This window comes from Mastomys coucha, unplaced genomic scaffold (assembly GCF_008632895.1).
Source record: "Mastomys coucha isolate ucsf_1 unplaced genomic scaffold, UCSF_Mcou_1 pScaffold21, whole genome shotgun sequence".
NCBI classification, from domain to species: domain Eukaryota; kingdom Metazoa; phylum Chordata; class Mammalia; order Rodentia; family Muridae; genus Mastomys; species Mastomys coucha.
In genome coordinates, this window is record NW_022196904.1 from 649,958 (window position 1) to 665,733 (window position 15,776).

Consider the following 15,776-nt stretch of genomic DNA (forward strand, 5'->3'; position numbering starts at 1 on the left):
AAAAAAAAAAAAAAAAAAAAAAGAATTACACCTCCACTGCCACCCCAAAATAAAGTAAAATAAAATAAAATATAAAAAGGATGGAGGACTTCTGAGAAATAACACTAACTTTGTTGACTTCTGGATTCTACAAGCATACACATATACATGTGTACTCACACATATACAAGTGAACATACACACAAAAGATATAAAAGGGGACAGAAAAACAGGGTATTTGGGGGATAAGGATGAGGGAGTTTGTCTGAAGAACCACTTACCATTTTCAGGAATGTCTGTTTGCCCAACACATTGCCCTGGGGGAGGGAGAAATCACTCATGAGGCACGAGTTCCCGCCTGGAGTTACCTAGTCACCCTCCCTGGTCCGGAGAGGCATCTGGAGCACACTATCACGTGATCACTTAAGGATATCCTCTCAGGAGCCGCATGCTCCCTACTCTGGGCTGTAGCTTCGGCTTGTTTCTGGAATTGACCATTATCATCTTGCTGGTCTTACTCCAAGGGTGTCATCTCAGTCCTACAAACTCCCACAAACCTTTCCATTGTTCATCCCTATCCCCAAGCTTCATAAGTCACCATGTCTGCCGGATCGTGGGTCACATTGTCTGGCTCATTACTTCTCCTCCAGGGAAGGGGCATGAGCCTTGTGGAACACTGGGGAGAAAAGAAGTTAACCTACTCCCAGTGGTATCAAGATCCTGTGGGGAAAGATGGGCATGGCAGTGCATGCCTTTAACCCTAGTACTCAGATGTCAGAGACAAGAGAACCTTTGTGAGTTTGAGGCTAGCCTGGTCTACATAGTGAGTTCAAGAACAGCCTGGACTTGGTACAGAGACCCTGTCTCAAACAAACAGACTAAAAAGACTCTGTGGAGGGAGGCTGGGGAGGTTGTTAGTCAGCAAATCTCTCAGTGGAAGCAAGTTTGATCCCCAACACCCATGTGAAATAGATCACTGTGGTGACATATGCTTGTAGTCCAGTTGCAGGGGAGGTGGAGACAGTGACCAGCCAGCATAGAGCACTGGTGAGCCTCAGACCAAAGAGAGACCTTGTCTCAATAAGCAGTATGAACAGCTCCTGAGGAGTGACACCTGAGGTTGACCTTCTGCCTTCCACACATCCATGGGAGTCTGCATCTACCCCTGCACCCATGTGAACACACACACACAAACACACACAATTTATTTACAAGGGACACAAATAAATAAATGTAATAAAAATAAATCTACAATAAAACTCCACATTGTATTAAGCTAGATAAAGAGCTACATACAGATGGTGAATGTTTGCTGAGAGGAGAATCAGTCTCTTCCCACATAGGTTGTCCAATGCCAAGTGGTTATTCCTAGACACAAATCCATACGAGTAAAGCTACATGGACTCAGTAGGTTGTATATATATGTGTGTGTATTTGTGTATATATGCATATATGTACACTTTATATGATATAAGTGATATGTTATATATGTGTGTGCTCACATGTATATAGATGCATATATATATATGTGCTCATATATATGTAAAAACATACATATATGTGTATATATGTGCCCATACACATACATACATATATACATACATACATACATACATATAAACAATGATAAAGAAGAGATCATGAATTGGGAAGTCAGACATGTAAGGAGTTGGAAGGAGATGGAGGGCAGGAGTGATATAGATGCAGTGTTCATGTGTGATCTTATCAGAAAGAAAACAGTAAACTAAAAAAGAAAACCCTTCATACACATTGTCTGTGAAATTCAATCTTCAAGTTCATGTAACCAAGCATCCAGAAACCACTGGCCCAAGATGTCTTTGGGGAAGTAGACTGTCCCAGTACCCAACCTTACACCCTGAGAAAGCTTCTGTCAAAAAGAAAAAAATTTAAAAACTGGTAGGTGGTGACACATGCTTTGAAGCCCAGCACTTAGGAGGCAGAAGGAGGCAGGCAGAGCTCTAGCCTGGTCTATAGAGCAAGTTCCAGGACAGTGAGGCCTACACAGAGAAACCCTGTCTCAAAAAATTAAAGAGAGAGAGAGAGAGAGAGAAAGAGAGAGCTCTGCTATACTCAAGAGCCCTCCACTTTCTTCTCCATTTCATTTCTTAATACATTATCAAAGCCAACCCTGCCTTTTCTTCATTACAGTTTCTTTTTTCTTTTCCTTCTTTCTTTCTTTCTTTCTTTCCCTTTTTCTTTCTTTTCTTTTCTATTTCTTTCTGTGTGTGTGTGTGTGTGTGAGAGAGAGAGCGAGAGAGAGAGGGAGAGAGAGAGAGAGAGGGAGAGAGGGAGAGAGGGAGAGAGGGGAGGTTTCTCTGTGTAGTCCTGGCTATCATGGAACTCACTCTATAGAACAGGCTGAACTTGAACTGAGAGGTCCACCTGCCTGAGTGGTGGGATGAAAGGTGTGTACCACCACTGCCTATGCTGCATTAAAATACCATGCCCAAAAGCAACTTGGGGAGGAAAAGGGTTGTTTCAGCTTACAACCCTCAGATCACACTGCATCACTGAGGGAGGTCAAGAAAGGAACCTAGAGGCAGGAGTTGATGCAGAGACTATAGAGAAGTACTGCATCCTGGCTTGCTCCCCAAGGTTTGCTCAGCCTGCTTTCTTATCTACCACAGGATCACCTGCCCAGGGATGGTATCACCCACAGTGGTCTGAGCCATCCCCATCAACCATTAATCAAGAAGATGCACCTGCGATGCTCATATACTAAAGTTGAAATGATGCAGAGATTAGTGTAGTCTCTGTGAAATGACATACGAATTTGTGAAGCGTATCATAAAAAAAGAAAAGAAAAGAAAATGCCCCTGTAGACTTACCAACAAGCAATCTGATGGAGGCATTTTCTCAAGTGAGGGTCCTCTTCCCAGATAATCCAATATGTATGTCAGGTTAACACCAACAAAATCAAGACAAACCCCAAGTCTCATCAAACATCCCCGAGATGGTCCCACAACAAGGAACAGCTCAGCCCTGTTCACTGAACATCAAGGCAACATGGAACCAGTAATACTATTTGGGCTAGACACACGTGGGTTGAAATTCAGTTTCCTCAAAATGTCTGATATCAGTCAGAAATCACTTTGGTTTGCAAATTCAGATCAAATTTCTAACCTGTAAAAGCAAACTTAATCTTCTTCAGAAGGCTTTGAGGGTTATTTGTTTTTAAATAGGGAGTGGGTCAGAATGGTCTCACTATGTAGCCCCGGCAAGTCTGGAACTTGCTATGAGATGTTCTACTGTACATGCTTGATTTTATTTTATTGTTTTATATAAGGTCTCATGTAACCCAGCTGGGCTCAAATTCACAACATAACCAGATGACTTTGAACTTCTGATCCTCCTGACTCCTCCTCTCTAGAGCTGGGATTACAAGTGTAAGCCATCACACCTTGCTAAGAAAAGTTATTTAATAACATCTATCACCTATTGTACTTATGATTATTATTATTATTATTATTATCATTATCATTATTATTAAAAAGAGCTAGACATGGTAGCACATACCCATAATCTCAGCATTTGGCAGGAGGATCTCTGTAAGTTCAAGACTACATAGTGAGGTCAGCCAAGGCTTCATGGTAGAATCCTGTCTCAACAAATTTTAAAACTAAGTAAACAAGAAGGTCTTTCTGAGGTTGGTCTCTGTCCTATCTCAATCATAACAAGTTGGCATCATAGAAAAGAAATAGTGGGCTACTGACTCAACCTTGGCTCTCAACAGCACATAGAATTCCTAGTTTTGAGTCCTTTTTTTTTTTTTTTTTTTTTTGGTGGTTTTTTTTGAAACAGGGTTTTTCTGTGTAGCCCTGTTCTAGAACTCACCCTGTAGACCAGGCTGGCCTTGAACTCAGAAATCTGCCTGCCTCTGCCTCTGCCTCCCAAGTGCTGGGATTAAAAGTATGCGCCACCACTGCCCGGCTTGATCCCTTTACATTAAATCTATGTTCTATCTGCTTCGTGTCTGTCTCTGTGTGTGTGTTGGGGTGGGGGGGGGGATGTTCAAGTAGTCCAGGCATCCCTTGAACTCCGTACCTAGCTAAAGATGACCTTCAAATTTTATTTGCCTCTCTCCATCTCCCATGTACTGGAATTACAGATTCCGTGTCACTATGCTTGATTTATAGTACTGGGGATGGAACCAGGGCTTCACGCACACTTGGTAAGCACTGCCAACATAGCTACAGCCCCCCCCCCATCTCCTCCCCATCTCTGTCTACTACCCGCTGAGCATTGGTTTTGCCCTAACACGTACAGTGTACTCACTGAGATTTCTGGTTTGTCCTATGCACTCAGGACACTGATCTAGTGTGCGTTCTGGCTTCAGTCCCCACCCAAGTATCTCACCAGCTTTATGATTTCCTGGAAACTGAGTGTCCGACGACCCTGAACAACTTACGAAGGCAGAGAAGGAAAAGGAGCCTAGAGATCATGGTGGCTCAGCGGTTGGTCCGAAGGTCTTCCGCAGGTCTACTATCAGCAGAAGAAGGTGACCGGAACATCACAACCTCAGGGAGTAGGCCGGATCAGTTTTGAGGTGGCTGCTCAGTTCCTTCTTCCCACATTCACTCTCAGGAAATGTGCGGATGGTATCTGTTGCAACATATTCCTATAAACCCCTTCAGAAACATGACTCACTTGGTTCTCTTCTGTCTCAAATTTCAGGCCTTACACAAGTTTTCTGAAGGGCCTAACACTAGGCTTGCTGGGTTCATACTGCGCTGAGATTTATGTGAATTGAGAGTCAGATATCATAGTCACTAGACATTGGCCAATACTCCTCTCCTAATAGAGGTGATCTGCCACTCCTGAGGAAGAGTGACAGAACCCAGACAGTTTCTCTTTTTTAACTTTCATTTTATTTTGCTGGAGCTCATGTAGCCTGGGGGCAGCCTCAAAATCACCATGCAAGATGATCACCTGAAGATGATCTTGAACCTCTGGTCCTCCTGCTTCCACCTCCTGATGGGATTATGGGCATGTGTCACCACGTATGCTTTAGACAGTGCTGGGAATTGAACCCTGGGCTATGTGTTTGCTAGACAAGTATTCTACCAACAAAGCCACAGCCACAGACCCCTAAATGCATTTCAAGCCACATGAGGGAACATTAGTCATGATGGCATTTGCCTTTGATATTTGGTTTACTATGAGAGTTTAGTTTAGTTTTTATTTGTTTTGTTTTGAGAGTAGGTCTCAATATGTAGTTGAGGGTGGTCTCAAATTTACCATTGATAAGGATGGTCTTGAACTTCTTATCCTCATGCTTCAATCTCCTGGGTACTGGGAACAGAATTTTTCAGTCAAGGAAGCTGCTGAACACATGAAGATGCTCCGGTCAAGACTAGGCCCATGGCTCAAGAGTATAGTGCTTATCTGGGATGCATGAGTCACTAAGTTTAAACCCCAGTGCTACCACCAAAAACAACCCCAAAAAGGAATTATCATGATAGCATTATCCATAAAAGATCAGACTGGAAGGAGTCCAATGAGAATGATAAACAAATCATGATATAAACATAAAAGAGGATATTTTCAAGCTTCCGCAAAAATAAATAAATAAAATACACATAAGACCATGAAATCTCAGAAGCAACATGGAGTGTGAAAGAACTTGAACACAAAGAATGCATGTGGTCCAATTCTAGCTATCCTGGTCAACTGCAGGTAAAACTCAGTCACAGAAAAATCCAGAATGGATTATGTAAAAGGAAGCAGAAATTGACTGGAGGGAGGAGGGCCAAGAAAACTTTTAGGAGTGTTAAAAGAGTCTAGTTTTTATCTATACAACATGTATACTAAGGTGGGAGAAAAAGATCTGATAAATAGCTGGGCACATGCCTTTAATCCCAGCACTTGCGAGGCAGAGGCAGACAGATTTCTGAGTTCAAGGCCAGCCTGGTCTACAGAGTGAGTTCCAGGACAGCCAGGGCTATACAGAGAAACTCTTTGTCTTGTAAAACCAAAAAATAAAAAATAAAAACAACAAAAAAAAAGATCTGATAAATAATACGTATGGCAGATGATAGATAATAGGTTTATGATAGACGGAAAAGTAAATAGATAGACAGATAGATAGATGTAGGTAGAACACACGGACATGTAGGCAGACAGACAATGTCATAGTTTGGATTTGGAGTGACTCTTTACAGCTTAAGAGATCAGGAAAGCCGGGCAGTGGTGGCACACGCCTTTAATCCCAGCACTTGGGAGGCAGAGGCAGGCGGATTTCTGAGTTCGAGGCCAGCCTGGTCTACAGAGTGAGTTCCAGGACAGCCAGGGCTATATGGAGAAACCCTGTCTCGAAAAACCACACACACACACACACACACACACACACACACACACACACACACACACACAAAGAGAGAGAGAGAAAGAGATCAGGAAATATCAAAAAATGGGGCCTTATAGAAGATTTTGAATCTCTGGAAGTCTGCCCTTGCAGGAAATAGCAATATCCTAGCTTTTTCTCTGTTTCCTCTCATCACAAGAAAACTGGCTTTCCTTCACCATCTAATTCTGCCATAATAAGCTGTCCCAACAGAGGCCCCAAACAGTGGTACCAACCAATCAAACTGAAACCTCAGAAATCATGAGCTAAATGAAACTTTTCTTTTTATAAGTTGATTTATCCTGAGTATTATTAAAGAAACAAGAAGCCAACTGACACACATAGCTAGCTAGAGAGCTATAATGTCTCTAAAATGTGTCCTAAGATTTGTACAGTTTACTTCGTAAATGATACTCCTCATTAAAAAAAAATTTTAGGATGTGAATGTAGGCACATAGGATAGTCCTGTACAACACACATAATTAAAAATGAGTCTTTCTTGAAAAGTAGGTAAGTAAAATAAATAAAATTCTTACAAGAAGGAAATGTCTTCATTGGAAATTTCAAGAAAGGGAACCCCAATGTGGCCTCTGGCCCACCCGTTTCCTCATTTGATGCTTTCCCTCAGTTTTAGCGCTTCCTGTACTTCTGCAGAACTTGTTTAGAAAGTGCAGTCCCTGGGTGTGATTCACAACACTGCATAAAATGACCATGGTAGGGGCTGGTGAGATGGCTCAGCAGATAAAAACACTGATTGCTCTTCCGAAGGTCCTGAGTTCAAATCTCAGCGACCACATGGTGGCTCACAACCACTTGTAATGAGATCTGATGCCCTCTTCTGGTGCAGTCTGAAGACTGCTACAATGTACTTATTTATAATAATAAATAAATCTTTGGGCCTGAGTGAACGGAGTTGACCAGAGTAAGTGGGGACCGACCAGAGCAAGCAGAAGTCCTAAAATTCAATTCCCAACAACCACATGAAGGCTTACAACCATCTGTTCAGCTACAGTGTACCCATATACATGAAATAAATAAATAAATAAATAAATAAGCAAGCATGGTAATAATCCCAAAACTTGGGAGATGGAGACTGAAGGATTAGCTGTTCAGGATTAAGGCTGTAGAGACTGATCAGCCATAAAGAACATTCAGAGAGCTGGAGGGATGGCTCAGAGATTGAGAGCACTGACTGGTCTTGCAGAGGTCCTGAGTTCAATTCCCAGCAACCACATGGTGGCTCACAACCATCTATGGTGGGATCTGGTGCCCTTTTCTGGCATGTAGGTATATATGCAAACAGAACACTGTACATAATAAATAAATGTTCTTTTGAAAGAAAGAGAGAGAGAGAGAGAGAGAGAGAGAGAGAGAGAAAGAGAGAGAGAGAGAGAGAAAGAGAGAGGAAGGAAGGAAGGGAGAAAGAAACAAAGAAGGAAAGGAAGGAGGGAGGGAAGGAAGGAAGGAGGGAAGGAAGGAAGGAAGGAAGGAAGAGCATTCAGAGGACCTGTGTTCAGTTCCCAGCACCTACACAGAGTGGCTCACAGTTGGGCTATGGTGATGCATGCCTTGGGAGGCAGAGGCAGGTGGATTTCTGAGTTCGAGGCCAGCCTGGTTTACAGAGTGAGCTCCAGGACAGCCAAAACAAAAAACTAAAAAACCAGAGTGGCTCACAACATGTAACTTCAGATCCAAGAGTTCTGCTGCCCTCTTCTGACATCTGCATACTTACACTCATGCATGCATATATACCCACACACAGTCACATACAGATTGTTGCTGAAATTCCTTCTTTGGGAAAGACGTAAAGAATATCTACCTCTTTAAGGTCCCCGTGACAAATGAAGTGCAATCCCACCACAGCTCACTCTAGACCAGCAGTTCTCAGTCTGTGGGTCACGACCCCTTTGAGGGTCACGTATCAGATATCCTGTATATCAGATATTTACATTAGGATTCATAACAGTAGCAAGATTGCAGTTATGAAGTAGCAGTGAAAACAAGTTTATGGTTGCAGTCACCACCACATGAGGAACTGCATTAAAAGGTCTCAGCATTAGGAAGGTTGAGAACCACTGTTCTAGGAAAATCAGTGAGTTGGTTAAGCTTTCTCACAGAGCAATGGAAGAAGGGTTATGGGCAGGAGCATGAGTGACATTAAAGCAGCCACACTGTAAGATCTTCACCCAGCATGGTGAGGACTCCCTGACTGATGGCTGCGTAGATGGTGCCACCTCAATAGCCTTCCCAATCTATATCCTTCAACCCCCAACGAAAGCCATGTGCAATTAAGTCAGAATTGCATAAAACTAGTTTGAGGTAGCGGATACTCAGGTGAGACTGCCATGACCCTCCCCACCTCTCCTTCTATGGAGAAAAGTCAACAGTCACCAAACACAGCTGTGACAATTTTTTCTTGACCTCACAAAGATAGTGGCAGTTGAACACATAGGATAGTCCTGTACAACACACATAATTAAAAATAAGTCTTTCTTGAAAAGTAGGTAAGTAAATAAATAAAATTTTTACAAGAAGGAAATAAGTCTTCACCAGAAATTTCAAGAGAGGGAACCCCAAATGTGGCCTCTGGCCCACCCCTGTTTCCTCATTTGATGCTTTCCCTCAGGCTTAGCGCTTCCTGTACTCCTGCAGAACTGAGCACACACAAATATCATGAGGCTGCCTGCTCTAACTGTAAGGGAGCTCACTTACAGCTCAGGCATTCAGCTGAGCATAAGTCACTCTACAGGCTTCTTCAGTTCTTGAGCCCTGGGGTTCTTCCTCCTGAAGGTAAGCGAATAGCAGTATCAAGTCCAGAGAGGAGTATTTGACTGTGATTATTCAGGATGCATGATGATACCAGAATTGGAGCCCAAGACAGGGGCTAGCCCACTGGTTAGGAGCACTGGCTGCTCTTCCAGAGGTTCTGAGTTCAATTCCCAGCAACTAAATGGTGGCTCAAAACCATTTATACTTGGATCTAATACCCTCTTCTGGCATGCAGGTATACATGGAGATAGAGCACTAATATACATAAAATTAATTAACTAATTAACTAAACATACACAAAATGATGTGACACACCAAAAAAGATGGAGCACAGACAAATGAGGAAGGAGGTAGGGGGTAAAGAAGATGCAATGGAAGAAGGGCTATCAAATGCTGCCTTCTGGATGGGGCATGGCCTGCTACCCATGCACATCAACTCACAGCAACTGTGGCTACCTGCACAAGATGAAGGCACTTATAAGATCTGGCATGGCTAAGAAGTGTTGGCCTACATGTATGTCTGTATATCATGTGCATGCCTGGAACCTGTGGATATCAAAAGAGATTGTTAGGTCTCCTGGAAGTGGAGCTATACTTGGTTCTGAGCCAGCATGTGGTTACTGGAAACTGAACCTGGGTCCTCTAAAAGAGCAACAAGTACTCTAGCAAGAGAACCATCTCCCCAGCCCCTACATGTGGTTTTATGCTAGGTGAGACTGACATCCCTCCTGTTTAAGGCAATAATTTCAACTGATAGGATACAAAAGTTGGTTTTTATTCTTAGTTTACCATATTTTTAATTAGGATGTGTCCGTACACACATGTAAGAGGTGTGCTGAGGGGAAAGAACAACTTGTAAGAGTCAATTATCTCTTTCCAGGCACAAAACTCCAATCACTGGGCTTGGTGGTAAGTGCCTTTACTTGATTGGCCATGTCACCAGCACCCAAAAGTGTTAGCCTTTAAAGAAAATGCATCTTTGGCCCAGTGGCGGTGGCACACACCTTTAATCCTAGCACTTGGGAGGCAGAGGCAGGCGGATTTCTGAGTTCGAGGCCAGCCTGGTCTACAGAGCGAGTTCCAGGACAGCCAGGGCTATACAGAGACACCCTGTCTTGGGAAAAAAAAAAGAAAAGAAAAGAAAGAAAATGCATTTTTGATTGTTGGTGTTTACCACAGTTCAAACTTCTTAGCATTAAAAAGAGATCATAAAGAAGGCGATCTCTATATTCTTATATCTCGAAGCAAAAGAGGTAAATAAAATAACTAAAATGAGTCCGGGAAATGGCAGAGCCAGCAAAATGTATGCTATATAAACACAAGGGCCCGAGTTCTTTGTTTTACTATTATTATTTCATTCTTTTTTTATAGAATACATCTTGACCACAACATCCCCTTCGTTTACTCCTACCAGTTCTCTCCCAACTCTCCTTTTTCCCAGATCCACACCTGCCTTCCCCTCTTCCCTCAGAAAAGAGCTAGCCTCCCAGGGATGTCAACTGACTTGGCACAACAAGATGCTATAAAAGTAGGCACAGACGCGCACATCAAGGCTGGGAAACCCAATAGGAGGAAAAGGATCCTAGGAGTAGGCAAAAGAGACAGAGACATCTCTACTCCCACTTCCAGGGGTCTGCCCAAAATACCAAGCCAATAACCATAACACATACACAGAGGACCTAGCATAGACTCCTGTAGTACCAAGGATACTCAGGAAGGCACACAAAATACATTCTAAGGAAATTATAAAATAAAGCCTTATGGATCATACTATCATAATTATGAACATAGAAACAGATTCATAGTACCTAGGCTTTTGTTTATGCTCTAGGCAGATGCCCCATCTAGGGAAAAATGGGGTTGTAGTTTTCAGTGTAATAATTGTAAAACAGTGAAATATCCAGTTAGCATCTATGCCAAGTTCTGTCCTCTGTGCCATATAATGAATGGAGAGATGGAGCTGTCATTCCATTCCAGGATAGCTTTCAAAGAGCAGGCAGTACAGACTTCATAGAAAACTGAAGAGCAGCTTGTCCACTTTGACCAAGGATTCATGATGGTCCTGGGGTGCTGTAGGGCCTGAGGATAAAGAAGATCAGACCTGAATTTGGTTGAGATTATTAGCTTTTTTGTTTTATTTAAGTGCATATGTGCATGTATATGTGTGGCCATATGTAGGTGTTACATTATTTGTGTGGAGGTCAGGGAATAATTTGTGGGAATTGGTTCTCTCTCTCTTTTTATTTATTTATATTTTATTTTATTTTATTTTATTTTTTCGAGACAGAGTTTCTCTGTGTAGCCCTGGCTGTCCTGGAACTTGCTCTGTAGACCAGGTTGACCTCGCACTCAGAAATCCACCTGCCTCTGCCTCCCAAGTGCTGGGATTAAAGGCATGCGCCACCACCGCCCAGCCTCTTTTTATTATTATTATTTATTTATTATATATAAGTACACTGTAGCTATCTTCAGACACACCAGAGGAGGATGTCAGATCTCATTATGGATGGTTGTGAGCCACCATGTGGTTGCTGGGATTTGAACTCAGGACCTTCGGAAGAGCAGTTAGTGCTCTTAACCTCTGAGCCATCTCTACAGCCCCCTGGTTCTCTCTTTTTATGCATGGATCCTGGGGATCAAACTCAGATTGTTAGATCCAGCAACAAGTGCTTTTACCCACTAAGCCATGTCAACTACTCAAAAAATATTAATTTTATAGGGTCTCCAAACATAGGTTCTACTCTTGGGGGGGGGGGGCCTACCTCCACTTCCCATCCTGTCCAACTTGAGATATTTGAAAGCTACAATAAGTAGAAGGTGCTTTAAAAACAGGCTTTTAAGCTGCTCAGTGGTGGTACATGCCTTTAATCCCAGCACTCAAGGGGCAGAGGAAGGTGAGTCTCTATGAGTTTCAGGCCAGTCTGGTCTACAAAGTGAGTTCCAAGACAGCCAGGGCTACACAGAGAAACCCTGTATGTGGGGCATGGTAGATATGTGCATGTTAGGGTGGGGTGCTGCAGAGGACAAAAGAGAATATTAGATACCCTGAGGCTAGAGTTACAGGGTACACCTTTTGTGTATTTTTTTAAATTAATTGATTTTTATTTTATGTGCATTGGTGTTTTACCTGCGTGTGATGGTGTTAGGTCTTACTTGGAGTTACAGACAGTTGTGAGCTGTCATGTGGATGCTGGGAATTGAACCTGGGGCCTCTGGAAGAGCAGTCAGTGCTCTTAATCCCTGGACCATCTCTCCAGCCCTGTGGGCAATTTCTTATTTCACACATTTGAGGCCTCAGCCAACATTTGATGGGAAAGGACATTGTATTGCTTAGTAATCTATATATGTTAAATATATCTATGCCTAAAACAAACAGCATAAAGCAACATGGTAAAATAATCTACTCTACATAAAATGATATGCGTGCCCATGTGGAAAACCATGAGAAGTCTCTACGGTAAAGCCGAATGTTTAGTTAACTCCCTGTAATGATCAAAAGTACACTGCAGTGACAGTAATGAATAGTGGAAATTTTCTATAAAACTAAATCTTCATAAGAAGGTTCATTAGCTGCTTTGTGGTGATCATTTAATTATTAGTCTAACTATTTAATACACAATTAATTCTTTTTTCTATGTTGATTAATGTATAATTAACAAAATTTAATTATATCATAGCAGAATGTGTTATTTCTTTTTATTGTTTCTGTTTTCTGTCTTGTTTTGTTTTGACAAGGTCCTACAATGTAACTTTAAATGGTCTGGAACTCAGTCTGTAGACCAGGCTAGCTTGGAACTCATAGAAATTCACCTGTGTGCAATACCATATCTGATAATTTTTTATTTCTCAATTATAGCTCCATTAATTTGGTGGTCAAAAACTCCTCATAACTACCCAACAGTCGGTGACATAGGGAAAGTCTGTTATTTTACCTGGGTCTGCTTAGTGATGCCCTCTGACTGTACCAGGCTTCAGCCAGGAAAACTGCCATAAACACCACAAACATGGTGGATATTCCCAACCGGATGAGATTGCTCTTGGTATAACATTCTGATACAGCACTTGAGGAAACTGAAAGAGAGAAGATGACCCACACTCTTTGTAAGGAGCATCTTTCCTCGCCAAAAGGACCAACTGTTGGTATTCTGTCTGGACTCCACCCCCACAGTTACCTAGCAGTAGCCAGGTACACTCCTCCCTACAATTCTCGTAGGCCTGGCTCACTATAAAAGGGGCTGCTTGGTCCCTTCTCTCTCTTGCCTCTCTTGCACTCTTGCCTCTCTCTTACATCTTGCCCCCTTGCTCCCCTTCCCTTCCCCCTGTCTCTCCACGTGGTCATGGCCAGCTTCTACTTCTCTACTCTCTCCTCTTCTCTCTGCCTTTCTCTGCCTCTACTACTCTCTTAACTCCTCTCTCCATGCCCTAAACAAACTGTATTCTATACTATACCAGTGTGTGGCTGATCTCTCAGGGGAAGGGATGCCTCAGCATGGGCCCACTGAGGAACCACCTTCCCCCACACCCCACCAGAATATATTCTTATAGTTCTTTCTCTTTTTACGATCACAACACTAACCAGATCTGACTCTCTTCCATCCACTTGGACACTGGCCAGTGGGCAGCTGTCCATTCTTTGCAATTTTAATCCTTGGACATAAAATGTGGGGTTTTATGAGAGTTGAAATGAATGGAGTTTTTTTTTTTAAACCTATTTTCTGAATATATGTTCTGTCTATTCTGCTTTGTTTTCTGTTGCCATGTAAAAAACATTTTGACCAAAAGCAACCTGGGGAAAGAAAGGGTTTATCTCATCATGTAAGTTACAATCCACCATCAAGGGAGTCAGGGCAGGAAGTAAAGGTAGAAACCATGGAGAAGAGCTGGAGAGATAGCTTAGTGGTTCAGATCATTGGCTGCTGTTCTGGAGGACCTGGGTTCAATTCCCAGCACCCACATGTAACTCACAACCATCCATAAGTCCAGTTATAGGAGCTTCAGCACCCTCTTCTCACCTCCTTGGGTACCTAGCATGAATGTGGTACACACACACACACACACACACACACACACACACAAATAAAATACTCATACACATAAAATAAATCTTTAAAAGGAAAAAAGAAACTCTAAATTTCAGCTTGCTTTCTCGCTCACTCTGCCTCACGTTTAGCTGCTTTTTAAATACAGTTCCAAACCACCTGCATGAGGAGTAGTGTCATCCAAAGTGAGATGAGCCTTCCTACATTGATGAATAATTAGGACAATCCCTCACAGACATGGCCACAAATCAATCTGACCTTGGAAGTTCCTCAACTGAGGCTTCTTATTTCTGATGACTCTAGGCTGAGTCAAGTTGACAATCAAGGCTAACTAGGATACTGCTCATCTTGGCTAGGGTTTCTAGTATTGTATAAGACACCATGAACAAGGCAACTCATAAAAGAAAGTATTTAATTTGGGGCTCACAGTATGGGAGAGTTAGAGTTCATGACCCATCATAGTGGGGAGCATGACAACATAGTGCCTGAACGGTAGGTGAGAACTCACATCTTGACCCAAAAGCATGAGGCAGATAAAGTTGACTGGGAATGGTTTGGGATTTTGAAACTTCAAAGTCCATCTTCCATGACATACCTTCTCCAACAAAGCCACATCACCTGATCCTTCCCAAACACTCCCATGAACTGGAGACCAAGCATTTCAATGCGTGAGCCTATGGGGGCCATTCTCATTTGAACAACCATACCGCCTTAGCTCATCTCCTTTATTTATTTTATTGCTTTATTTTATTATTCTCCTTTATTTATTTTATCTCATATCTATAGCTTCCCTGATTTCCTTTCCCCTCATCACCTTTGATACTTTAAGAATTAGTTTTATGAGGAAAAACATAGACAAAAGATATTCACAGAATACCAAAATTCATGGCAGATCAGCCACATTGAGCGTAGCTGGACTTCACAATAGTATCTGAGCCCCTGGAACATTGCGAATCTCTGCTTCACTCAAGAAGAGCTGTTACAATATGGTAATAGAACAAAACAGACACAAAGAACAGTGGAACACAAAGATAACCCAGATATAAACTCACACAGCTGCAGTCCCCCTACCCGCTTTTAACATAGATGTCAAAAATTCACATTGAAGAAAAGATACCCTCGTCAGTAAGTGCTGGGAAGCCTGGACTCCCGTGTACAGAATGAAACCTCACCCTGCACAAAATCAACTCCAAATAAATCAAAGACCTGAATGTAAGAACTGAAACTGAGAATATTGGGGGAAAATGATTAAATATATGGGCCTGAGGGAAAACATTTAAATATATAAGCTTTGGCAAAGATCTGATTTCAGTTCCCAGCACCTATAGCAGGTAACTCAAAACTGCCTGTAACTCCAGTTCCAAGGAAGCCAATGCGCTGTCGTGCCCTCATTCATGTGCATATATCTATACACAGACATACACATAATTTTCAAAAATAAAATAGATCTTTTATAAAAGAAAGAAAAAAGTACAAGTGATGAAGCAATAAAATTATGAAATAAACTATAATAATAATATATATTATATTATATATAACATATGAATTATACTATATATTATTTATTATATAATTATGTATTATATAATCATATCATATATTATATAAATATATAATTTATATTT

At 41.9% G+C, this 15,776-nt stretch overlaps 2 protein-coding genes across 3 annotated transcripts in view; both read right to left on the reverse strand.

Annotated features, from left to right (window-relative positions):
• Positions 1-4,593, reverse strand: part of LOC116100347 (T-cell-interacting, activating receptor on myeloid cells protein 1-like) — an 11,550-nt gene extending 6,957 nt beyond the window's left edge. For both annotated transcript variants that reach the window (XM_031384154.1, XM_031384153.1), the window contains exons 1-2: positions 4,409-4,593; positions 261-296 (exon numbers count right to left, since the gene is read on the reverse strand). In XM_031384154.1, coding sequence (XP_031240014.1) covers positions 261-296; positions 4,409-4,442 — 70 coding nt within the window. In that variant the 5' untranslated portion in view covers positions 4,443-4,593. The remainder of the gene's footprint in view (positions 1-260; positions 297-4,408) is intronic.
• Positions 4,594-9,081: 4,488 nt separating this feature from the next.
• Positions 9,082-15,776, reverse strand: part of LOC116104113 (T-cell-interacting, activating receptor on myeloid cells protein 1-like) — a 15,170-nt gene continuing 8,475 nt past the window's right edge. The window contains exons 5-6 of the mRNA XM_031390906.1: positions 13,045-13,183; positions 9,082-9,127 (exon numbers count right to left, since the gene is read on the reverse strand). Coding sequence (XP_031246766.1) covers positions 9,082-9,127; positions 13,045-13,183 — 185 coding nt within the window. The remainder of the gene's footprint in view (positions 9,128-13,044; positions 13,184-15,776) is intronic.